The sequence below is a fragment of the Leptonychotes weddellii genome, chromosome 5, assembly GCF_054177405.1.
Source record: "Leptonychotes weddellii isolate Sample4059 chromosome 5, ASM5417740v2, whole genome shotgun sequence".
NCBI classification, from domain to species: domain Eukaryota; kingdom Metazoa; phylum Chordata; class Mammalia; order Carnivora; family Phocidae; genus Leptonychotes; species Leptonychotes weddellii.
This window is the reverse complement of record NC_138373.1, coordinates 9776904-9802002: the sequence shown is the minus strand read 5'-3', so window position 1 is coordinate 9802002 and position 25099 is coordinate 9776904. Positions and strand designations below refer to the sequence as shown.

At 56.8% G+C, this 25099-nt stretch overlaps 1 protein-coding gene across 1 annotated transcript in view; it reads left to right on the top strand.

Moving 5' to 3' along the window:
- The window catches only part of CASTOR2 (cytosolic arginine sensor for mTORC1 subunit 2), a 47309-nt gene that overhangs the window by 9983 nt on the left and 12227 nt on the right, over positions 1 to 25099 (top strand). The window contains exon 2 of the mRNA XM_081819606.1: positions 18012 to 18082. Coding sequence (XP_081675732.1) covers positions 18012 to 18082 — 71 coding nt within the window. The remainder of the gene's footprint in view (positions 1 to 18011; positions 18083 to 25099) is intronic.

Genomic DNA, 25099 nt, shown 5'->3' with positions numbered 1-25099 from the left:
GCTTGCAGGACCCCGGTGGGCCGCAGTCTTAAGAGTCTCCCCCCGGCCCCCCGCCACCACCAGAGTATCCGGCTTGAAGTCACCCAGCATAGTGAAAGCCCTGACTTTATTGGCTGCCAGGGGTGGGTATTTGCTCATCTATGTGGCCCAGCCCTCCCTCCATCCCCCGACGTGCTGATGAGGGTACCAAGCCCTGCGGCCCGGGACTACCCCCTCCCAGATCCTGAGCTCTCTCCTCTCCACGACTGTTGGAAACAGTCCCAGGTACCAGGACCCCAGCCGTCCCACCCTCTTGCCGCCCTTAGCCTCTCAAGGCTGCAGGCTCTGAGCAGCACCCTCCCCGGGGCCTGCATGGAGTTTACAGCTGTCCCCAGAGGTAACAGGGCCAGCCCCCGTAGAGACACCCTCCCACCCCAGGGCAGTGAGTAGGCAGCTTCTGGCCCCTTTCACCCTCGGGGGCTCACTCCTGCCAAAGATGATTAGCCCTGGGGTCACCCCCATCCTGTGCGGGCAGAGAGGACATTGGTGCCCCTGAGGGCCCAGCCTCTGGGGCCCAGAGGGTCTACTGACCCCCCACACACCACTGACTGGTCACACGTGGCACATTCTGTCCACTTACCAGCTCACAGCCTTTGGCAGGACATTGACCTCTCTGAGCCTCGGCTTCTTCATCTGCAAGATGGGATGATACTGTTGGCCCGACCGACGCGCCCTTTTTCCCATCACTACCGTCTCTCTCCCTCCCTCCGCCTGTCTCGGGGACTTTGGCAAACTGAACGTGGCCCCAGGGATGTTGGCCATAGCCAAGCGAGAATTTTAATAAAAGTGAAGTATTTGGCCCAAAGCCCGTGGAAAGCCCTCAGGGCCTGGACCTCGTCACTGTGGGGCCGGGCCGGTTGGCCTTTGGCCTTCACCAGGCTGCTCAGGGGAGCTCGGAGAGGTGATGACAGGCGTAAACCAAGCACAACCAAACGCAGTGTCCTCGGGGAGCCGTTGGTGGGGAGGTTGGGTTGTGAGGGGGTGAACTGGCCGCGGGGGCATCGGTGTTGAATTTAGACCCCAGTCTTGACTCCGTTGGCCAAAGTGCGGGGCAATGAGACAGCTTGAGTGGGAGTTTTGTAGGCGTGTTTCGGCTGAAGCTTGAGCCCCCGGCCAGGTGCCTGAACATTCTAGAAAGCTCAGGGGCTGGTGGCCCCGGTCCAGGTAGTAAGCAAAGCCCTGTTCTGACTGGGCCCACGTGGCCGGGGCAGCCGGGGAGATGAGCCCGACGGGCTGTCTGCAGTGGAGCAGGGAGGGACAGGGCTGCGGGCTGGGGACAGAGTGCTCACGCCCACCCCTCTCCTGTCCCTTCCCTAAGGCCTTGCCCCCGTCATTTGGGTAAGGGCTGCCTTCCTGGTGGAGAAGGATGGATAGCACAGTGAATCCCTCGTTCTTGGCTGCTCCGGGCTGGACCATCTTCGGTTCAAATTTTATTTCATGGATTTGGGACTGAATCCCAGAAGGACAGGACTGGCCGTGGTGCATGGTGGTCACATCAATCCCCCCGGGGAGCCGTTCCACACCATTTTTCAGGGGCTCTTCCTCATTTCAGCCCTTTACCCTTCATCGCGGGGCCTCTGTCCACTTCCTTCACCGAAGTCTCTTCTCACTAACCTATGAGGCCTTTGTGGGTGCCATGCTTGTGTTCCCCCCAAAAACTCATATGCCGAAGCCCTAATCCCAAATGGGGACTGTTCTTTGGAGGGAATTAAGGTCAAATGAGGTCAGGAGAGTGGGGCCCCGACCCAGTAGGATTAGTGTCCTTGTAAGAAGTGACACCAGGGAGCTTGCACACAACAAGAAGGTGGCCACAACAAACCAGGAAAAGCGCTCTCTCCAGAAACCCCACCAGCACCTCCATCTGCCTCCCCCCTCCAGAACTGTGAGCGGTGAAGCTCTGCGTTTCCAGCCGCCTGGTGGCAGGTGCTTTGTTCGGGAACTCTGTGTCCTCTGAGTCCCCCATACACCACCCGACCCTCCCAGGTCTCCGCAGGGAGGACCAGTGGAAGGAGTCCAGCCTCAAGGCTTGTTCAGACCCTCTTCCTTCACTGACAGGACTGGGTCCTGAGCCTCAGTGTGCCCACTTTGGTAATGGGAGGGTGAAGAGAGAGGAGGTCAGGGCTCAGACGCACAGCGAACAGTTTTCCTGCCCTTCCTATCTGGCTCGAGGCTGAGCTCGTTAAAAGCACTCAGTGTCGGTTCTGTCCCATGAGCTGAGCAAACAACAAAAGGACTTTCCTGGGAAACGTCGTGGTAACGTGAGCATCGTGCTCCAGACCCTGCCTCATGCCAACCGTGGGTCTGTTGCTCCTAAGGGCCGCGCTGAGGCTCCCGACATCACGGAGCCAGGGATGGTCCCAGTGCCGACGGTGTGAGGGTTAACCACAGCACGGTGGTCAGGGGCCGGGGAGAGCGCGAGGGCCTGGCTCCAGGTGGAGGCTGCTTGCCTTCGAGCGGGGGATGGATTGCAAAGTTCCAGAACTGCACGGTCCAAATCGGGAGCCTCTAGCCACACGTGGCTGCTCAAATTCAAATTAATTAACATCAAATTAAATAAAAAATTCTCCAGCCGCATTAGCCACATTTCCGAAGGGCTCAGTAGCCACATGTGGCCATTGGCTATCGAACTGGACGGTGTGGGCACAGATCATTTGCATGATCCCGGAAGCTCTCCCAGACAGCACTGGTTTCGAAGATTCGTTTGGGCAGCAAGAGAGAATGCCAGGTCCATTTTGGCAGCGGCCGGCCTGGTTCAGGCCCAAACATATTTGCCATCCCTTGAAGGCAGATGCTGGGGGTGCACTCCGTGGGCCTCTGGACAAAACAGTCGTGCGTGGCATCGGGTGCTGCGGTTTGGGCCTTGGCTGGCAGGCCTGGCAGGAATCGGTTCCATTCGGAAACCACCAGCCACTCAGAGACTTAGCTTTTCAACTTTGTGCTCACGTAGCACCACCTCCAGGAAGCCTTCCCTGAGCCCCAGACGCCCCACCCCAGCATCCACCCGTTGTCCGTCTCTGCTTAGTCCCTGAATCACCCCCAACCCTTACATAAATACATCATCCCATGAGCATCCTCAGCAAACAGCACTGGGCCCGTGGAACCGTGGTGGACAGGCCACATGTTCTGACCCGGGGAGTGGCAAGAGCCCAGGGAAGCACAGGACGTGCCCAGGGCGATCCAGCTTGCTGGGAGTGGCGCCGGGGAAGTCGCTCCTTCCTGACTCCCAGCCGAAGGTACCCTCCCAGGAGGGTAACAGGGGCCCTGAGGTGCGACTGCCCAGGCTCTGCGCTTGGGCACCGGGGAATTCCAGAGGGAGGCAGGCCTGTTGGGGCAACGAACCGCTGAAACTCCCACTTAGTGTCCAGAACAGGCCACTCTGTTTTCTCTGGTTTACATTTTGCTTAGCCAACTCCTGACCGCACCTCGGAGGCGGCCCTGGGGAGCTCTGAGGAGCCCCCCACCCATCAGTGCTCCAGGCGCAGACCCCACGAGCGGCCACTCATACGGGCACCCCTTGTGATCTGGGAAGTTGATTCCCCCTAAACCCCAAACCCCAGACACTTGAGAACGTTTAGGGGTCTGGGAAGGGAAAACGAGGTATTTGGAGGCCAGACGTGTTTTCTTTGGCCCGCCCAGTGTGTTTTTAAAAAATTGTACCAACGTTTAAACATTGAGAGAGATCACAAAACTCTGGATTTCCATCTTCCCTGGAAACATTGGAAGATCTTGTGACCCAGGACCCACAGGGTAACAATTTCTCAGAGCTGAGTGGCAGTTGACCCCCCTTTTCAGCAGGGAGGGGACCCCCCCACACCCCAAGGCAACCTCGCCCATGGCCCCTCACACTGAGACCACGTGCTGGGCCCATTTGTCATCGTGTTATTACCAGCGAGTTTCTTGGGTACAGAAAAATATGTCTCTGTTCTTCCTTCCCAAAAGTGCAAGGAAGAGAAACAGAGTGAGAGGACCCCATGTGTCTTGGTGCAGGTGAAGACCGTTGCTGGGTGTTTAATATGCAAAGCGTGGCTTACTTACCCCTGGTTCTCCTCACCTGAGGATCTCAGCTGCCTGCCCCGCGGGCCTCAGAGTGTAACCTCCGTTCTAGACATGTCCAAGCTCTTCCTTGATTGAGGGCCTCCTCCCACCCTCCTTTCCCACCCTGTTTGGTTTCCTGTCCCTGGAACCCCTGTGAGTGCATCTGCATCCGGCTCCCAATCTTGGGGGGCTCGGCCACGGTAGCGGTGGCTGGCCACGGCTCCTCTCGGCGTTCCTGACTGTCCTTCAGGGCTGCCAGCTGGAGGGGCACGGGGGCTGGGGTCTGCCTCGGGGCCTGTCTGATATGGCCAAACGCATGGGCTTCCGTGTCCAGGTCCTGCATCCCGGAATCCCCCTGGGTCCCCACTTTGGACTTCGACGGATGGCGCCTGAGCCCAGCTCCCCCCACCTGAGGGAAGACGGGACCCAAGCAGGAACAGAGGGGGGTGTGCAGAGATTGAACAGGGAGATTGCTGGGGAGATGCAGGAATAAAATCTTTAAAACACACACACACACACACACACAGGATCTGAAGATGGGACCCAAGCAGGAACAGAGAGGGGTGTGCAGAGATTGAACAGGGAGATTGCTGGGGAGATGGCAGGAATAAAATCTTTAAAACACACACACACACACACACACACACACACACCCGATCTGTGGCCACCCCCGCCCTTTCATCCCTGCCTCAAACATTTCAGAACTTTTTTTTTTTTTGAATGGACCTTGGGTGCATAGAATCTGATTACTCATCATCCTTGGTCTGTGACATACTTATTGATCCTGCTTTTACTTTACCTTTGTTTATTGTTTGAAGAACAGTATCCCCCACTGCAACCATGACATTGATGGTGACTGCCGTCTACCCACGCTTATCTTTCCCTTGACTTCTACAAACAACGTGCTTCCCATGTATCTATCTGAAAAAGCCAATCTGGCTGTGCGTCGCCTTCTGGGGCTTACTTTTTTCCGCCCAACATTGTATTCCAAAATGTAGAAGATACTCAGCATTTCCACGGGTGTAGACGGTTCAACCACACCACCGTAGACTGTTTCTCTTCCTTGTGTTAGGGTCTCTGCTTGTGGGGTTCCTCTGTGTGCTGTTTCCCCCCTGCGTGGATCTCTTCCTCCAGGCCTCAGCTCCTGTGTCCTCCCCCGAGCCTGTCCCAGGTACCCCATCCAGAGGAGGCCCTGCTGCTCTCTGTCCCTATCCTTCCATGTCACGGCCTGCAGGGTGCTCGGACACAGCTGCAGGACCCACCCATGGAGAGGGCGGACCTCAGGCGGGTTTGGGGGGGCCAGGATGTGCAGAGGGAGTTTTGGGGGCAAGCTTGAGCTGCTTTTGTGGTATTACAGGAATTTGGGGCATAGGAAGCCAGCCAGGAGATTTTTTTTGTTGCTGTTTTTAAATAAGGAGGTTCATAGTATCTTTACCCATAATAGCAAAAAAACCAGAAACAACCAAATGTCATCCACAGGAGAAGAGGTAAGTAAAAATATATCATATTTATATCGTAAGTGTATATAAATGTACATATTTCTTCGGCAATAAAAATAGCCACCAACTCTATAAAGCAAAATGGATTGATCTCAAAATACATTGAACAAAAGGAGCCAGACACAGAATGGTCCCCATTATATGATTTCACGGCGATGGAGCTCGCGAAGCAGGCCGATCTGTGGGGTAGGAGCAGGGCTTGCCTCTCGTGGGTCGGAGGGGCTGACAGGAGGGGACAGAAGACCCTGCAGTGCTGGGAACATTCATATGTCAATCGGGGCGGTGCTTCCATGGGGGTATCTGTTTGTCACAACTCATCCAGCCACACCCTTGAAATCTGTATGTTTCATAACAATAAATTATGCCACAGTTTTGGAAAAGTTTGGGGTAAGAAAAAAAAAAAAGATATGAGAAATGATGATCCAAGCCCCACTTTGATCTCATGAAAAGCATGTCTCACCCAAAACGATGGGTGCCATTTGGGAGTTGCTGCTTGCCTCGGGCACAGTGACAGGGACATCGCCGAGAGGCTTTTCAGAATGTGTTCTCATCAGCCCATTACCTCCTCACCGCCTCTGCGTCTCTTCAAACCTGTGTTCTGGGGGACTCTGGAGGCCCGCCCAGGGGCATGGGCCATGTGGCCGCCTCCAAGCCCACCACTCAGCACGGCTGCTTGACCGTGGCATGAAGAAGACCCAAGGGGGACCCAAGGAAGAAAGGCAGCCTGTGTCTTTGGCCTCCACCCAGCACGCCCCCCAAGACTGTTCCTCTTTGGTGGGGACGTGGCAGCTTCATGGGGCATCACGGATCAGACATCTGCGGCTCCGTAAATCCCCACAGCCTGGCCAGCCCTGGGGAGCCAGCACCCACGAAAGACCCGGCGATCCCGAAGTGTCCCCACTCACCCCTTCCGGCAACCACGCCCCTCTCCTGCCCACTCGCTGTCCCGACCTCTCTTGCCTCTATGTGATTCTGCCTATTTTGGAAGCATTTTTGGTGCCCAGACTGGGACAGTCCCAGGCCAACCAAGAAGGTTGGTTTCCCTAGTCACCTCCCTGCTGGTGACATGGGACACGGGCATTGCGCGTGCCCAGCGTAAACACGTAGCCCTGGCGGGTTGGGGGCGAGGGGGAAGAGAGGCTTCTGAGCTGAACACTGCCCTGCAGGTAGGCTCTCGCCCAGGCTGGGCCAGCAGCAGTGACAGCTGACCAGGGCCCCCCCCTGAGCAGGAAGGCGTAGGCATCCCGCAAGGGAGGCTGGGCCCCGCACCCCGTCTCCCTGGCTTTCCAGTTTTGGCCATACAGCTTCACCTGTACCTTTTAGAGCCTTACAGGTGAGTTCTAGTGCGTTCAGCAGTGAAGAGCTGGGGTTTTTGCCCAGAAGCCCTGTTCCCACTGTGGGAAGAGATGTGGTTCTGCTGGACCCCTTTCCTCCCATTTTTGCAGCCAGAGCAAATGCCCATGGGTCCCAGCAGAGCAGAATTAAGACTAGCTGGGTATTGGTTAAATGGAGACCACGTTGATAGAGCCTTCTATTTTTTTTTTTTTAAAGATTTTATTTATTAGAGAGAGTGGGAACACAAGCAGGGGGAGTGGCAGAGGGAGAAACAGGCTTCCCTCCGGACAAGGAGCCCGATGCGGGGCTGGATCCCAGGACCCTGGGATCATGACCTGAGCCGAAGGCGGAAGCTTAACCGACTGAGCCACCCAGGCGCCTCTTGATAGAGCCTTCTAGAAATAAACTAACCCAGGATGGAATGAATCGCCTCAAAAAGGAGTGAGCGTCCCCTACCTGGGAGTATATAAACAGGAGCTGGGTCACCATCTCTCCCAATTCCATTACTGAACGAGATGGCACACAGTGCCCCCCCAGCTTGACTTTGTGCCCCCCTGTGTTCTGCCTCCCTGTCCGGGGGATTTTAGGAGGGTCCCCGCTTTGTGGTTTTAGCGGGGAACCTATTGTAAACTATCCCACAAATTGAAGAAACCCTCACAACTCCCTTCCCTCTGCTCACTGATCTGGCGCACAGATTGGAGCTCTCAGAGTGGGTGTGCTAGACAGGTTTCCCTGGAAATCTGGAAATGGCCCTTCCTGACTGCAATGCCCCCCCCCCCCGCCCGCCCTTGCCTCCTGCTTGAGGTCCGTTGCCGGAACAGGGCTCCGACTGGCCGGGGCTTGCCAGGATGCCCGAGGGGAGGCCCGTGTGAGGGCCTCGCTCTGCTGGGTTAGGAATCCGAGAGTAAACAGATCGAGTTTCCAGTGTCAGCTGGGCCTTCCATAACAGGCAGTGGAAAATGAAAATGTTCTCTGAGATGACTCAGCCTCCCGGCCCCCAGGTAGGGGCAGCCCCCGACCTCGGCTCTGCCCTGGTGACCAGCTGTCGGCCAAGCCCCAGGGGACAGCAGTGGGTGTCTAGGCTCGAGGACCCCTGCTCGGGGGGTGCAGTTCTGCATCACGCTGTCAGGATGAGGGCACGTGCGGCCGTCTTGGCTGATAGGTTGCTGTCCTCAGTTACCCCATCTGTGAAATGGTATCAGCAGTTCCTCTCCCAGGGAGAGGGGTGGGTTGTGAAGTGAGTCCAAGACAGTGTAAGCAGAGAAATGCACATTCATTGGAAGCTTGGGGAGAAAGCTTGGACCACCGCAGCTGGAACCCTGGGAGTGACAGAATTGGGGTCCCCCTGGAGAGCCACCTTCATCGGGGAGAAGAGAAGTTACTACAGGAAACGAAAGAGGGGCGTCACTGTCAGAAGTTGGAGGAGGCTGTGTGGTAGATTCCAGCGTCCAGGCGAAGGCCTTGGCCGGCCAGGTGGGGTCCAGCTGACCAAGGGCAAGGACAGGAGGGTGTGAGAGAAGAGGCCTCTGGGCTGTGGCCGGGGGAGGTCATCGCTGAGCTGAGCCGCATCCTTCCGAGGGCAGAGGTTGGCCAGTGGCAATAGCCGGAGGGTTGGGGTGACCAGCTGGGGAAGGGGAGGGAAGAAGGTGGTGGCCCAGGGAGGAGATGGGGGTGAGGGAGACTTTTTTTAGGATGCTGGAAACTTGAGCCTGTTTGTAGTTAAGACCGGGAAGCCAAGAATGAGCTGGAGTCCCCAGAGGGAGGGAGGGAGGCGCTTGTGGGAATGGCGAGAGAAGCTTGCCCTGGGGCTGGTTTTCTCTGGCCAGAGACGAGAGATAAGATGGGTGAGAAAACAGAGATGTTCTGAGAGGGGGCCCTGCCCCGCTGGCCTAAATCGGAGGAAACTGGGGGTGCAGGGTCAGGGTGCAGAGCCTGGGGGAGGGAGGGCTGAGCTGATCCTGCAGAGGGAACTGGGTGGAAGCCAGGCCCTGGGGGCGATTTCTGGCTGGAGGTCACGGCTGAGAAGGTCTGTGCTGCACACAGGGCATCTGAGGATGGGGTCAGCCAAGGGGGCCGCCCAGGACACCCCGCCCCAGAGCCAGCAGCGGATGGCACAGAATCAGAGTGGCCGCGGGAGATGAGAGGCACTTGGGTGACCCAGGAGCTAGGGGCACTCAGGGCGTTGCCAGGCAACAGGGCAGCACGCCCAGCTTGGCTCTGCTGTCCTGTTATAGCCAAGCCCTCCAGGGACTGTGGTTTCCAATAAATAGTGTCAGGGACTGGGGGTGGGGAGGGGGGCGAGGACAACTACGGATGGCTTTAGGGTCCAGTATTTTGATGACTGTTTGGCATCCCGACAAAGGGCTAGAAGGGTAGGTAGGAGGTTGTGTGTGTGTCCTCAGCTGTCGTGTTGAGGAGCAGGGCATCTTGAATAAGCTTCCCGGCTGTGTCAGGAGGAAACCAGGAGAACATCAGCCCCGAATCCAGACCGAAAGGATGGAAAAAAACTGGTGTGTTGTAGACCCAGTGCTTTTACCCGCAAGGGGGTGCTGACCTCTCACCCTGGCCCCTGCGATCAGGGGAGGTTTGCCCCTCTCGAGTGGGGAGACAGATTCAGGGGGTGCGTAATTGTCTTTAGGCCACAGGACGTGAGCTCAAGTGTATCACTCTGCCCCGTCCTTGCACGGCCCACCTGTATTCACCTACCCGACTGATTCACCTTGGTACTGCGAAACCAGAGGAAAAGAAAGATCCAGACCATCACCTGGGTTTGACCAGGGGTCACCCCCATCCCATACCAACCCCCACCCCAGGTAACCCCATGTTCTTCATCCCCTTGCTGCTTTGTGTAGTTATTTTGCAACTACATGTGCTCTTAAAGGTGTATTTTTTTTTAAGAGCAGTTCCTTTTAACCCTGCCAGAATAGACGATGCTGTACATAATGTTTGGGGACTGACTCTTCCCTCTCCTATCATATTGTTGAGACTCATTCATATTTTGCAAGTCACCGTAGACTGTTCCTCTTGACGGCTGGGGAATAGTCTTCTGTCATTGTCCACCTCCTTGCCCAGCGAGGGGCGTCTGGGTTTATAGCCAGCTTTCTGTTCCTAAGAACAGGCGGTTATAAACTCTCATGTCCACGGCTTCCGCGAGAGGGCGGATGCCTCCCGGGGGAGGAGATGGATCACAGGGAACGTGTGCGGGCCACACCTGCCTCCCGGGTGCCCCCGCCTCAGAGACCGCACAGCATAGCGGACCTGAGGCCATAACTGCCTTAACCTAACTGAGCCTCAGTCTTCCTGCTGGCGAAATGGGAATAATTAGTGCTACATGTCTATTCGGTTAGCGCCGATTACACGCCAGCCGCGTCACCTCCTGTCCCAGGCATGGGGGGGCCTGGGTAAGACTCGGCCCATCTCCCAAGAGCAGGTGTGTTGCTAAGCACAGGCAGATCTGGAAGTGAAGAATCTCTGATGTTATCATCACTGGGGAGTGATAGGCCGGGGCTTTGACCTGCCTGGGGGTGCTGGGCTAGGCTCCTTGGGCCTGTGTGAGACTCACCCATCCCTGGAGAGGGTAGGGGTGGGGGCCACGGGAATGGGGAGATCCGGAATCAGGCAGACATCATTTAACACCAGAGAAGCCAAGAATCTTCTCCCACCTGCAAGGCCGGAGCACTCCCTGGACGGGAATGCTGTTGGGAAGTCCACTTCCGCCTGGGTTCCCAGGCCAGCTCCTCGACTCGCTGCTTCACATGACCACATGCGCTCAGGCAGGATCTTGAGCACTGCCCTGTGTGTTCAGTACCTCCTCAAATCCTACACTACCCTGCCAAACCTCTTTCAGAGATAAGAAAGCTGTTCCGGCCTTGTCTGGGGTAGGTGATAAAGCCGAGATCCACACTTGGGCCCTTTCCATCTCAGACCACCCCACCCAGGGAAGAAAGAGAACTACCAGTCAGCTCATATGTGCCTTGCACTTGGCTATGTGTCCATGAGAGCAAGACGCAGGACTTCCCCAGACTTTGGTCCTACCCTGGCAGGACCCTTCCCACCCCCCACCTGGCTGCCCCGGGCCATTGGGACATGCATAAGGAGGCCTGTAGCTTTGGCCCTCGGTGCAGGACTAAGCTAGCCCGTTGCCCAGAGTTCCTTACCTTCTCCAGGTCTCCATAGAGGAAAGAATGGAGGTGTCGGCGGGGGGAGAGGGGGTTGGGGACCAGACTCAGAGGTGACGACAATCTGCCTACTGACCTCATCTCCTCGAGGTGTTGAATCTTATTTCCTGGCCGCCCACGGACCCACGCCCACCACCGCCAGCCTGGTCCAAACCACCGTCGGCTCTAGCTGGTGGCTCGTTGGTCTTAGGGCCCCCACCCATCCCTTACAGCGACCACCAGTCATCCTCCCTCCCCTGTGACCTGTCCCTCCCCCGCCACTCAGCCCCTCTGGCCTCTGTCATTCCTGGTGTGTGGCCACTCCTGGGACAGCAGCACGTTAGCTCCCCCTCCCCCCACAGGTCCTGTGGGGACCTTCCGGGTACCTGCTCAATTTCCCTTTTTCTTGTGGCCACACAGACCTAACTGAATTGACCATATCCGCCATTCCAAAGTGCGCGCGTTGGTAGCATTAAGCATATTCACGTTGCTGGGCAGCCATCCCCACCATCCCTCTCCAGAGCTTCTCCATCATCTCAAACTGCAACTCTCTATCCATTCAGTGACTGCTGCCCGTCTCCCCCCCGCCCCCCCCGTAGGCCCTGGCAGCCACACCCTGCTCTGTCGGAATTCGCACCCCCTGTCCCGCCAGCCCCTTTGCCCCTTCTCCACTTTTTTTATTTGCTCTGCGGCACACACTGCCATCTGATGCACTATTTTATTTTTTCTGCTCCTCCACATAAACCCTGATTGTCTGATTCTTGGAGGTGTGTCCCCGAGCACCTGCCACAGTGCTTGACACAGACAGGCGCTTAATGATTGGTTTGTTGAGTGACTGAATGATCTCGCCGCTGAATTAAGCTGCTGCCTGGGTCTGGGAGCTTCCTCCTTGGGCGCTGCCCACCCCCTTTTTGCCATCCCGCCTGTGTGTGTCACCCTAGACCTTGCGAGCACCACGACCCACATGGTCATTGTCCTGGCCGCCCGTGACCTAAGCAGATTTTTTTTTTCCATCTTAACAGAAGAAGAAACCCCTTTTCGGGATTTTACCCTTCAAGTCACAGATGTGATGCAGGGCCTTTTTTCTACCTAAAACTTGAAACGGCAGCCTCCGGATGCCAAAGACCGTAGAAATGAAATGTAAATAACACGAGAGACCTAGCGAAGACCCAGGAGGAAGTAAAAAGGCCACGGCCGGTTGAGGAAAAAAAAGCCTGGCACACGCCATCCGCCTGGCTTTCCTTTGGGGAGAAAAGCCCTGGACCAGCGTGAGGCCAGCGCACCTGTCGCTCACTGTATAACGTGGAAGGCTCCCGCGCCATCGGCTGGGGCGGGCGGGGCAGGGGCAGGTGGTGGACCCGGGCCCCTCCCCCTCCCCCCTGCTGCAGGGGGAGATGTGGCCCACCCTCCAGGCTCCAAGCCCAACGGGCTACCCTTGGTGAGAAACACTCCCGGCTTCCCAGGCTGAAATTCAAAACGGGCCCATGAGCGTTCAGAGACCCCAGTAGAACAAAAGACTGAGAACAGTATGTCCATAGGTCCCTGGAACATGCTGGACGCCTGTTCTCAGCGCTGTGTGCAGGGCCCATCCGGTGTGCATAAAGACTGTGGTTCCCCAGCTGGCCGGGCTGTCATCCCAAAGTGTCTACACTTGTTCTGTGATGAGCCGGCAGGGTCTGGCTGACACGGGGCATCATGACCCTGCAGGAAGTGGGCTCCAGTCCCAGACGGGGTCTGGCTCCCACAGCCACCTCCCACCTGCCCTAGATTCAGGTCCTCGGCTCGGGACTCTGCACGGGGGGGCACAGCCTGCCGGGACCCTCCGCCGGCCAGCAGGGGAACAGAGAAGGTGAGACGCATGCCCACAGGGGCCCCCACCTCCTTGGCTCCCCCGATCTCCCAGGTCCACCTGCTCAGACACGCTGGATGTCTGTGAAGGTCCCTCGGCCTCTGTGTGGCGTGTCAGGGAGCTGGGGGGGGGTCAGGCCCAGGGCTACAGGACTGACCCCAGCACAGTCACTGGGGATCTTGGGCTGAGCCTCTTCCATCGTAACCCATCATGCTGGCTCCCTGGTGGGGGCTGGGCCACTGGTTAGGTGGATGGAGACTTTTCAGGCAAAGCTTGATGCTTGGAGGGTCAAGTGTGCAAGAGCCGGCCCCGCACGGGACCTCAAAGGTGGCTCAGTCCATCCTCCCGATGGAGACCCCGTCCCTCCTGCAGCCCGCCCACGTGGGGCTCAGCCCCTCGGAGAACCGACAGCTAGCTGGCTTTAGAGCTTCTCTTTACTGGGAATACAGGCCGGCCTCCCTGTGACCGCCCGTCAGCTACCTCTGCCATCCAAGAATAAATAACCAGCATGTTGTGTTGAGTGCTAACTGTAGTTACACCGGGCCTTCGCTTATTGGTGTTTCTTCAGCAACAACCCTGTGAAGTAGGGTTATCATCCCCATTGTATACATGAGGAGACTGAAGCACAGAGAGGTTAAGCAACTTACCTGAGGTCACACAGCCATAAGCAGCACTGCTTCCATCCTATGGAACACAACAGTCAAGGAGAAGTAAAGGTGGCGGCTGGACTCTTCCTCCAGGCCGAAAGGGGCACAGCCTGGAATCCCCGGAGTCCCTCTGGGCATGCTCTGTTGGCCATGAGGCTCTGAACAGACACAGGCTTCCTGGTATGGGCTGCCTACATCTCGTACCCCCTGTTCTGTTCAACAGAGCGCAGCGATGCATTGGCACCCCCTGGATGGGAGACTTGCATGATTCTTGGGGTGTGTCCTGAACCACAAGCTGCTGTTCCCCAGTCTCCCGCCTTCATTGCTCAGGGCTGTAGAGTTTTATGTCCTGTCTACCTGATGGCTTCAGCAGAACCTGCTGGGCAATGGTCACACATGGTTGCATGGGTTGTGCACTGCCCAAACTCTGTGAGCACTCTTCATAGAGACCATGAGATGAATGAGCCCTGCCCCCAGAGCTGTGATACACCACCCGCCCAGCTGTCTGGACAGCAGATATGTCTTGGGTTCTAATCCGAGCTGGTTGGGATTTTGCCTGCCCTTAAAAGGTGTTTTCCACATAGACTCCATGGTTTCTAGGATCATCTTTCTGTGCCTTCCTGGCCAGGCCCCTTGAGGTCGCCCTAGTGGGGAGCTGGCGGGGCTCCATGTGGCCCAAGCTAGGGCTGGATGGGAACCAGTCCACCCTCACCGTACAGAGGAATGGAGCAGCCCAGGGCTCACCACACCCAGCTGCCAAGTTGGGACTAGTATGCAGGTCTTCACACTTTCCCAGCCTGCTTTATTTTCCTTGTTGTTCCATCCCGTTCCTGAGTACGGGCATCCAGAGGGCACCCCGCTCTCCTCCTCCTCCTCGGGTTTCCTAATAGCACTGAACAGAGGCTGGCTAATTGCTGGGTTTTGGTCCTCTCTCCAGCTCCTCATAGACAATGTACAGAGAGGCCGCAAACGCGGGGGGGCCAAGCATCTGGAGTGTGGCTCTAGCCATGACTCACTAGAAGGTTGGGAGTGGAGACTTCAGTGTCTCCCAGAGGAGGGGTAAGTTAAAGCAGTGCCACACAAAGGGCCAGGAGGGTTTGTCTGATCGGGGCTTCGCTGGCTTGGGGGGAAGTTTGTGGCCATAGTCCACTTTTTTGCTCGTTGGACAATGAATGTTGATTCTATTCCCAGCCTGTGTCAGGTACTAGGTGTATGTACAGAGAATCTATAGTCTTTGCCAATGAGAGCTTATGGTCTGCTGGGGAGAATGAATATTATTAGTAATAGGTTGTGGAAAACACCTAGGACCATCATGCACAGTTGCACAGATTGTGCACTGCTCAACTATAAGGGCATACGTCACATAAACTGTGAGATGAGTGAGTTATGACATACCTGTCCACGGTGGCTTTAATGTCTTTTCGTAGACATAACATAAGGCTGTAGGCTGTCAAGGAGGGCCACACCCCTACGGTGGGAGGTGAGGGAGACGGAGCAGTCGGTGCCAATCTGAAAAGGTTTTACCCCAACGAAGATGCTTAAACTGGGTCTTGGAGAATGAGCAGCAAGTCTCCAGCCAAAGAAGAGGGAAGGGTACACCGGGCAGTGGAAAGACCATTTGCCAACCTTTGGAGGCATGAGACTGGGAGGCAGACCAAGAGTGGGGGAACGAGGCAAGGTAGGAGGCTGGTGTGGTTTCCAAGGCAGGAGTTCACGTGGAGGGGAGTGGTAGGCGGCGGGGAAACTTGAGAGCAACTGGGGGGGGGGCGGGGGTAAGGCAGGTGGGGCTAGCGACATGCAGCCAGGGGCCTGACTCCCCGAGTTTGGCCAGAGCAGCGGTTGCGGCCCCTTCGGTCTGACTCGCCCTCCCGGGGGCCTGCCCACACACCAAGGCGCACATTTCGAGATGGATATCCAGCAGCTGGGCCTCAGGGGCCCTTGACCCCGGGAGACGGGTCACATCAACAACATATTTGTACCCCATTTACACTGAAGCCGAGGCTGCCTTCTGCTGGGGTTTATGCCTTCTGGGACGATTTATATGGTCTATTTCTGGAACATCCCTCACGGCCAAGAGGGCACAGAGGGTAAGTGCCATCTCTGTTTCCCATCACAGATAACTAGGTGGCCATTCCCCACACCAAGCGAGTACCTGTTCGTGGCAATCTCGTGACTGGAGAGGGGTGGGGCTCCCGGGCCTCTTTCTGGGTGCACAGGGGTCCCCAAGAAGGAGCCAGGCCAGACCGGTGATTGCCACTTTCTGAGGTTATAATTTGCTATTGTCCCCGAGCAATTACAGATTTCATTTGTCCGGGCAATATTGCAAGTCGGGTATGGGACAGACAGGGACAGAGATGTGATCTGAAAGCCAGAGAGCTGGAGAGAGATTGAAGAGTGTGTGCTGTTGGTTAAGCAGAATGTCAGTGGGGAGGAGCATGCCACCTCGTTAATGACTCTGGCTCGAGCAATTTCTTTCAAGTCAGGTACATTGATGGGGCGTCTGGGAGGCTCCGTTGGTGAAGCGTCTGCCTTCAGCTCAGCTCATGATCCCAGGGGCCTGGGATCGAGCCCCACATCTGGTTCCCTGCTCAGCAGAAAGCCTGCTTCTCCCCCTCCCCCGCCGCCTTCTCTCTCTGTTGAATGAATAAATAAAATCTTTTTAAAAATTAATTAAAAAATAAAGTCAAGTACATTGGGGGATAATTTACATATAGTAAAATTCACCCCTCTTAAGGTATAATTCTTTGAGTTGTGATAAACATATATGCTCTTATAACCACCACCATAACCAAGGTACCAGGCACTCCTGTCACCCCAGAAAGTTCCCTGATGCCCTTCTAAAGTCAACCCCAACCCAACCCGTAGCAACCATGAATCCCTCCTCTGTCCTTAGAGTCCCAGAATGTCCTAGAAATGGAATCAGGTAATATGTAACCTTTTGAGTCTGGCTTTAACTTTAGCAAAACGCGCTCACGATCCATCTGCCTTATTGCACGAACCAGTAATTCATCCCTTTGGATTGCTGACCAGTATTCCGTGGGGCCGATGGGCCGCCATGTATCCAGTTCTCCAGGTGAAGGGCCAACATTTGGGGTGTTCCCAGTTCGGGGCGATCACAAAGGAAGGCCGTAAACGTTGCATGCTGGTCTTTATGTGGTCCTGGGTGTTCAGTTCTCCCGTGATTACCCAAGAGTGGGGTTGCCGAGCTGTGTGGTCTGCGTATGTTTAACTTTGTAAGAAACTGCCAACCTCCTCCAAATGGCTGGACCATTTTGCATTCCTGTCGATTCCAGTTGCTCTCATTCCTTGTGAATAATTTCAAGAATAAAGCAAATAAGGGAAGGTTGTGTGGCCGGGCAGCTGAGGGGAGATGCACCATCCCCGCCCCCCACCCCATCCCCTGCAACCCTGCATCCCCTCCGAGATTCTTTTCCGTTTGAACCTTTGTAGAAGTGCTGTTTGGGCCCTTGCTGGGGTTGCTTGTTGGACATCTTGCTGTTAGGGCTTCCCGTGATGGATGGGTTTTACACATTGGGCACAGAGCCCAAGCTCAAGAGCCACAGTGACATCAGATAAATGATCCCAGGCCATTTCCTGCACGCGGCTGCTTGTGCATGCCATCTTTCCCTGCAGGGGTTCTGGGGCCGTTCTAGCTGGATGAGGGACAGGGAGACAGGCAGTGAGGGCCGGTGACCCCCCCCTCACCTGGCCACAGAAAGCCCCGCGTGTCTGCCAGGCACTAAGAACGGACTCGGGGACAAGACATGCAGAGACAGAGTGAGTGCCAGCCCCTGACCTCGGGAAATCAATGGGCTCGTTTGGGGCAGAAATGAGCAATGTACACCCCAGGCTAAGCCAGTATTGATGGGGGGCAATTCAGGGATCCATGACCCCCCCCCCCAAATGGCACCGACGGTCACACCTCTTTCTCGTGCAAGGAAGAACAGTATCCTAAAGCCTGGGCTGCTGGTTGGGTGACTTGAATTAGGTCTTAAACGACCATGGGAACTCTCAAGTTGGTGAGGAGAGGGGCTGGGACCAGGGGAGGGGGGGCAGGAACAGAGGCCCAGAAGTCGGGACACGGGGAGGGGGCCCACAGAAAAAATACTTTACCTACATTCTCCCTGCCAGAGCCGCCCTTCAGCTGCGGCTTCCCCTGGGAAAAAGTGGGATCGAAGACCCTGAAGCTGTATGGGGGCCTAGAAGCTGGCCAGCTCAGGGGTCCACAAAGATGGGGGGGGTGCAGAGGGGACGACCAGCCTCTCTCAGACCTCCTGAGTTGGAACTGGAGGGCAGCATAGGGGGAGATACGCAGCTTACTGGAGGTCACCCAGCAGCCTGGGGTCAGAGCTCTGGGTAAACCGAGCCACCTGCCGCTGGGTCACAGGGTCCTGCCAGGTCTGAAGTGGGACTAACAGCGATATTCTCTGTCCGTCCATCCACCATCCAGGTGCAAGTTCTTCAGTCTGACTGAGACGCCGGAGGATTACACCATCATTGTTGATGAGGAGGGGTTCCTGGGTAAGTACTTCTGTCACCCGGGCTCGGCTGGACTGTGGCCTGTGGTCAGTGTTGGCTGCCCACCACCTTATTTCCGCCCCCGCCCGCCGCCTTATTCTGCCCACCGCCCGCTGCCTTATTTCTGCCCCCGCCCGCTGCCTTATTTCTGCCTCCCCACCCATTGCCTTACTTTTGCCCCCCTCTCCTTCTGGCGAGTGGGTTAGAAAGTCAGCAGAGTCTGTTTTCTTCTCTCCCTGCGCCCTGCCTCCCCCACGTCCTCTCAGTTTTATTTAGTAAAGTGCATTATGTTGGTCCTGGTCTCACGCAACAGTGAACATTGGTTTGCGCTGACCACTGCACGCTAATTTATGAGGAGGTGGTGTTATGTGCATCACACCGGTGGGGAGCTGCGAGCGGAGGGGAAGTCACATGCCCAGGCTCACAAGCCACCGAGCAGGGCTCCCCCGAGAGCTGGCGTTCCCGCCGAGCCCCTCCGTTCCGTTCTTACAAGCCTACAGAGAGTGCAACAGATTCCACATTTTTATAAAAACCCTCTTCCGCCCCGAAAACAACTCCTGGTCCCTCTTTCGTGTTTCTCTTTCCAGTTTTACTGGGCATGAGTTGTCTCTTTTTCATTTGCGTGCGATCATATTCTGGAGAGAAATGTTTGCACCTGACGTTGTAACGTACAGTTTCCTCTCGCGGTCCACGTCGTGGTGGATGTGGCCTGCCTCCTTGCCCGGTGCCCTACGCTTAGAATCCAAGTGGGGTTTCATGGTTCTCCAGGGATAAATTTATGAACTCCTGAAATGTGTGACCTTTATTCTTACTCCAGGCTGATTCCTAAAATGGGGTCTGAGACCTGGCATTATGGGGTCAGAAGCTGTTTGTGTGGTTCTCAGGGGAAGTTGACGGGGGCCACCGTATTAGGCCATTCTCACTGGTGAGCAAGGGGAGCCCTGGAGGAATTGACTTCACCCCTACGCTCTGTCATCCTTATGCACCCCTGCTCCATCATCAGAGGTGTCCGTCTGGTCATTCATTCATTCATTCATTCAGCAGACACTTTCTGAGCCTAGGAGCCACAAACAGGAACTTTTGCCTTAACCACAAAGTGTGGTCCCAGGAAGAATGTATGCTTGGGCAACCCAGAACCATCTCCGCGGTTGTGTGGGCCCTGCTGAGAAGCATGGTACCTCAGACACAGAAGGAACGCCCCAGAGCGTGTCTGCTCTAGGAGCAGATACCCTGGCAGCTCCGTGTCCCCAGATGAATCGAGGCAGCAAATGAGCGAGCACGGTGAGCAGGGAGGGAGGGAGGCTGTAGCCGCAGGCCCCGGCGAGCCGGTTTTGCAGGCCCTGGAAGCCCACATTTGTAGGAATCATCAAGCCCCTGGGAGGCGTCAGGCAGGTGAACGGCTGCCTGTCCCGAGCCAGCCCCTGGGCTTGCAGGAGGCAGCGCTGACGGAGCCCCTCTGACCCCATGAGCCCCAGAGTCTGCCAGCTACCCACAGTTAGATGTAGAGTTGTGATTGCAGTGGGGGCTTTGCCGGAGACCCCAGAGGAGGGGCCCTTAAAATAGGAGGCAAGACAGCAGAGAGCAGATCCATGAGCACCCTGAATCGACGAATACTGACTTATCTCCCTGCCCCGACGGGGCTTCTAGCTGCAGAGACTATGCTAATAAGCCCTGGGAAAGACTCTTATTAGCCTCATATTATAGACAAGGAAACTGAAGCACAGAAATGGATGTCACCTGCCCGAAGCCTCACGGTTGGTGTCTTCTCTGGATGTTTCCAGGGGCCAGGCCCTAGGTGGGGGAGCGCAGAAGTGCAGGCATCCAGTCTTTGCCCCCAGGGGGCAGCTTACGGCTCTGGGAGGACAGAAACACAGGAGCCAGAATTACAGTAGCAATAGAGAGTGGCGCCCCGCCTGGCTGGCAGAAGTGCAGTCCGAGGGGACTGCCCGGAGGAGGCAGTGCTCGAGGCAAACCCAACTAGATGAGTAATGAGCCCACCTCGTGGAACCTGGGAAGTTGGGAGTGGGGAGGCTTCCAGAATGGAGGGTTGCCTGGCACTCCCAGGGAACTGGAGGTGAGAAGACAGAGCAGAAGGAGATGGGGCAAGGGAGGCCAGGAGAGACAGAGGCAAGGGGGAGCCAGTGAAGGGTCTCATCTGATCTTGAAGGGTTTGCCTGGAGGAGAGAGCCGAGTAAGAAGGCTGGCGCAGTGAGGACAGAGCGGGGAATCAAGAAAGATTCCAAATCTGAATTTACCTGGGCCTTTTTCCTGAGCTCCACTGCTGATCAGCAGGGAGCCTCACACTGTATTTGGGCCTGGAAGAACTGGTGAGCCTTCAGCATGTCCCTTTCTGGGGAGCTCAGAAGAGGAGGCTTTGGGGGAGCTTATGTAGTCAGGGAAGGCTTCCTGGAGGAGGCAATTTTTGCTGCCCTTGAAGGGCCAAGGAAGGAGAGAGCATGTCAGGTGGAGGTGTATGAGTAAGCATAGAAGCAGCAGAGACCAGGTCCAAAAAGCATATGGAAATGTAGGTTCAAATGAAAAAGAGGTGAGCAGGGTCAGTTTGGAGCCTGCAGGCAGTAGGGAGCCATTGAAGGTTGCTGAGTGGGAGAGAGTCGTCATTGGGGCTGGACTCAGGAAGAGGCACCCGGGGTGAGTGTGCAGGAGGGGAGAGTGTGAGGTGGGGGCCTCCCGGGGGGTAGGGGAGTGAATAAGCAGGCTTTGTCCAAAGTGAGGTCTTTAGGCCCAGGCTGAGACCCTAACTGGCCCAGGGAGGGAATTACCACAATCCTGAAACCCTGACATTCCCTGGAGCCATTAATAATCGCCTGGACTCTCCCCAAACCTTTTCCGGTGGCCGGAGCAATAATAATGTCTTCAGTCTGGGGAAGGGAGCTCCGGGAAAACAGGTGTAAATTATTCGCCCAGCAGGGGCTGAGAGGAGGGGTCCTTAACCCCATGACTTCTGGGTAGGGGTCTCGCTTCCAGGCCGCGATTCCTGGTCAGCACACCCGGGCTGCTTGAATTATCTATTACTGCCCAAGAAAAACCGTGTACATTTATGGGAGTGTAGCATCTCTCGCACACATGCTGGTCAAAAGGTGGGGGGAGGATGTCGTTGAGAAGCGCCTCCCGGCCTCACCCTGGCCTAGGATGGGAAGACCCAGGTTCGGATCCAGCTCTTGTAGCTTCACGGCTCCCCGGGGCCTCCTCCCCAAACACAACATCACCTGTCCCTTCTGCAAGGTGCCCACGTGGCCATCCGATGCACATGCACTCGATCGGCGTCATTCTGTCCTAGATGAGCCGTGGTTCCTCTGCCCGGCCGCGCTGTTGGATTTTCGGGGGCACCCAGGTGTTCGTTTGAAATCCCTCTGGGTCGCACACTTGCCCGTGAGTCTGTCTCTGCCCCACGTGTTAACGACTGCTTTGCAGCGAAATTGCGCATTTATATAACTCTTGATGCGTGTTGCCCAACTGCCATCGAGAAACCAGCAAAACTCCGCTAGCAGTGTACTAACAGAAAAGGCTCTGGCATTTGGTGAGTACTTGGACGCCAGGCACTTAGCTAAGCGCTTGATGGGGATTATCTCATTTAATCCTTCGAAGCATCTTCTGGAGCTGATCCTGATTTCATCATTCTGCATTTGCAACTAAGAAACGGAGGGGCGTTGCCTTTGCCCACAGTCATCGAGGCAGGATTAAACCCGCCCACCTGACCCCAGGACTCTTGACCCTGCTGCGGGCCGGGCAGGAGAAGCCTGAGAAGCACAGGCTGGGTGGGGAGCATGCAGCTGTGTAGCGCGGGGACCCGCGGGTCCTGCAGCCGGAACAGGGGAGGCCTGGGGAGGGGGGTTGGGTACAGTGAGGAGGGCAGTGCGGGGGGACGCGGGGGTTCCACCTAGCCACAGAGCCGCCCCAGTGGGTGGCTGAGGGTGACAAGACGCCGTTAACCTCCACTACCACAGAGCATATGCAGCTTCGACAGGCTATTTTTAGAGGCTTGTACTATGTGCGGTGACAGAAATAATCCATTTTAGTTTTGGAATGGGTCCACTTTTCCTCTAGGGAGGGGCAGGCTCGCTGCCTCCTGGTCAGCCTCCTGGCAGCTCATCCCCACGGCCCCAGAGTGGCACCTCAGGCACCCCGAGGCTTGGTCCGGGGTGAGGATGGGCCCCAGGCAGGCCTTCCGCTCCCCGCACCCCTCCACCCCAGTATTTGAGGTCCCAGGGGCCAGAAGCAGCAAACACTGTGGTTTCCAGCTAGTTTTGCTCTTCTGACAAAGCTCGCACTTCTGGAAGTATCAGAGGGGGTGACCGCTGGTCCAAAGCTGCCCACCGTCAGTGGGTTCTCTCCAGGGCCGAGAGTCAGGAGCGGCAGGCCCTGAGGCCTGGAGCAGGGCAGACAGACCCATCCCGGCCGACCCGCTGCCCAGACTGCCCAATAGTTGGACTGACCTGAAATCCTCTGTCCCCCCCCAACCCCCACCATCCCATGTCCCCATTTTCAGCTGGCTTCAGGCCTGGGCTTCTCCCTGGGACTCATCCAAACCTGCCGAGAGACTCCCCAGAGCAGAGCCTTGGCTACACCAGCACCCCTTAAAAACACACACACCCCAGCACTTCACTGACTCGGAGGGGACGCGCCTTCCCCACTGTATCTGCCACGGCTTCCCAGCAGCCTGGACCGGGGCTGGGAATGGCACCCGCTCCCCCTGGGGCCCCTTGGCCCGACCCTGGGAAGTTGGGTATGGGAGCAGGGGATGGTGGTGAAGGCCACCCCCCACCTCGGGTCTGGCAGGGCGACCGAGCTGGACGGAAGGCGGTGAGCCGGGAAGGTAGATGAGTGGGATCGTGGGCTGGACCGAGCAGAGAGGCAGGGCGAGCTGCCCCCGTCCCTCATCCTTGTCTCGCACCCCTGTGCGCCACGTGCTGAACGTGGCTGAGGACAAAGCAGACAAGGCCACCACCCCCCACGGTAGCCGCTCACTGCGCGCACAGCCATCAGAAGTGAAATGAATCAAAATGAAATAAAATGTACCATCTTCTTTCTTCTGTCGCATTAGCCACGTTTCTTCTGTCCGCTCTGAAGCCACGTGCGAGCGGCTACCATTTTGGGCAGCTCAGGTGTAGACCCCTCCCCATCGCTGCACAGAGCTCTCTTGGGAAAAGGACCTTGGCTTTTTTTTTTTTTTTTTTTAAAGGTTTTATTTATTTATTTGAGAGAGAGAGAATGAGAGAGAACACATGAGAGGGGATAGGGTCAGAGGGCAAAGCAGACTCCCTGCCCAGCAGGGAGCCCGATGCGGGACTCGATCCAGGGACTCCAGGATCATGACCTGAGCCGAAGGCAGTCGCTTAACCAACTGAGCCACCCAGGCGCCCAAGGACCTTGGCTTTTATCCGAAGGACGAGGGAAGCCGCTGGGTGGTTTTGGGTCGAGAGGAACCTGGCAGGGAAGGCAGAGGGCCGGTTCGCAAAAGCTGACGTGGTCTCGTGCTAGCATGCGGCGACATAAGATATAATTGACCCTTCCAGAATTTTCCCAAGAAGGCTGAAGGGTTTCTGCCCTACTGGAAAGGGGCATTTTCAAACTTTCATCATTAAATATGTTAAAACGATGGCTGGCTGCTCTCGGGGCCGCGTGGCTCACACCCAGCACACGGGAACACAGGAAGCGTTGGGCGGACCATCTAACAAGCCTGGACCATCAAGGTACCCCGGCCCTCGGTGGCTCCTGGGGCTGTCTCTGCAGAAGGTGGCAAGGTTGGGGGGCTCACAACGCTGCCCCCGGGTCCAGGCCCCTTAGAATTTCAGATTTGAGTTCCTGGGGCTGTCTCTGCAGAAGGTGGCAAGGTTGGGGGGTTCACAACGCTGCCCCCGGGTCCAGGCCCCTTAGAATTTCAGAATTGAGTTCCTGGGGCTGTCTCTGCAGAAGGTGGCAAGGTTGGGGGGCTCACAACGCTGCCCCTGGGTCCAGGCCCCTTAGAATTTCAGAATTGAGCTCCTGGTTCTGGGGAGGAGGTTTTCTCTGGTGGTCAGACTATTTTTCTTCCGACACCCAGTGACAGTGAGATTAGATGCAGAAGCCCGAGGCCCAGGGCCTCTTAAACGCCTTTCCTCCTGCTCTTCCTCCCAAACCTCTCCCCTTTTCTGGGAAGCCGCCTGCCCCTCTAGCCAGTCTGGCTGGGATGGTCCCTTCTGAGGCAGCAGGACCAGTGGGCAGCCAGGCTGTGGTTACCATGGGGCGACTGGAGCTAGGCAGGTGGGAGCCCAGGTGGGGCCTCCCTCAGTTTCCCCTCCTCGGAAGCCACGTTGCCTTCCCCGGGGTGACACTATCATCATCACAGTCTCCCTGATTCGCCAGTGTCTGGGCCCCTCTTCCTGGCCCCCGCCCTACCTGGGGATCTGGTCAGACCGGGGTTTGAGTCCTGGTTCTTGTTTCCCTGAGGGATCTCCAGCAGATCCCCGGCCCCCTCGGCACGCTGGTTTGTCCCGCATGTGGTGGGAATGACGGTCCTGACACAGGGTGTGTGTGAGCAGGCACCTGTGATGCAAAGCGAGTCCCATGCGCAGCCTGTGTGGGTGGAGATGCATGCACGTGCGTGTGCCCATGTCCTGCGGCCCCGCGGGCAAGCTCCCCGCGTGCTCTCTCTGCAGGACCAGGTAGAGCAGGTGAGCAGGCGGATTCCAGCTCTTTCTGAGCTAGTCAAGGAGACCTGGTGATTGCTGCCACTCTGACCCTCCTCCACCCTGCCCCCGCCAGCGCCAACCCCAGGATCCCTGGGCTCTCTGGAGGAGGGACTTGGGTGACAGTCACTGTTGCCAAAAGGTGGCACCCTGTGGAGCCCTCCTGGAGCCGCGTGTTCTTCCAGAGTGCAGGTCTGACAGAAGCAGGGAGAGAAATCCCGGGCCCCCCACCCTGTCTCCTGGCTTCCCCTCCACCCCCCAGCCCTCCTGAGAGGTTCCCAGGAACTGGTATGAAAACCAGGGGGAAGGGGGGGTGCCTGGGTGGCTCAGTCGG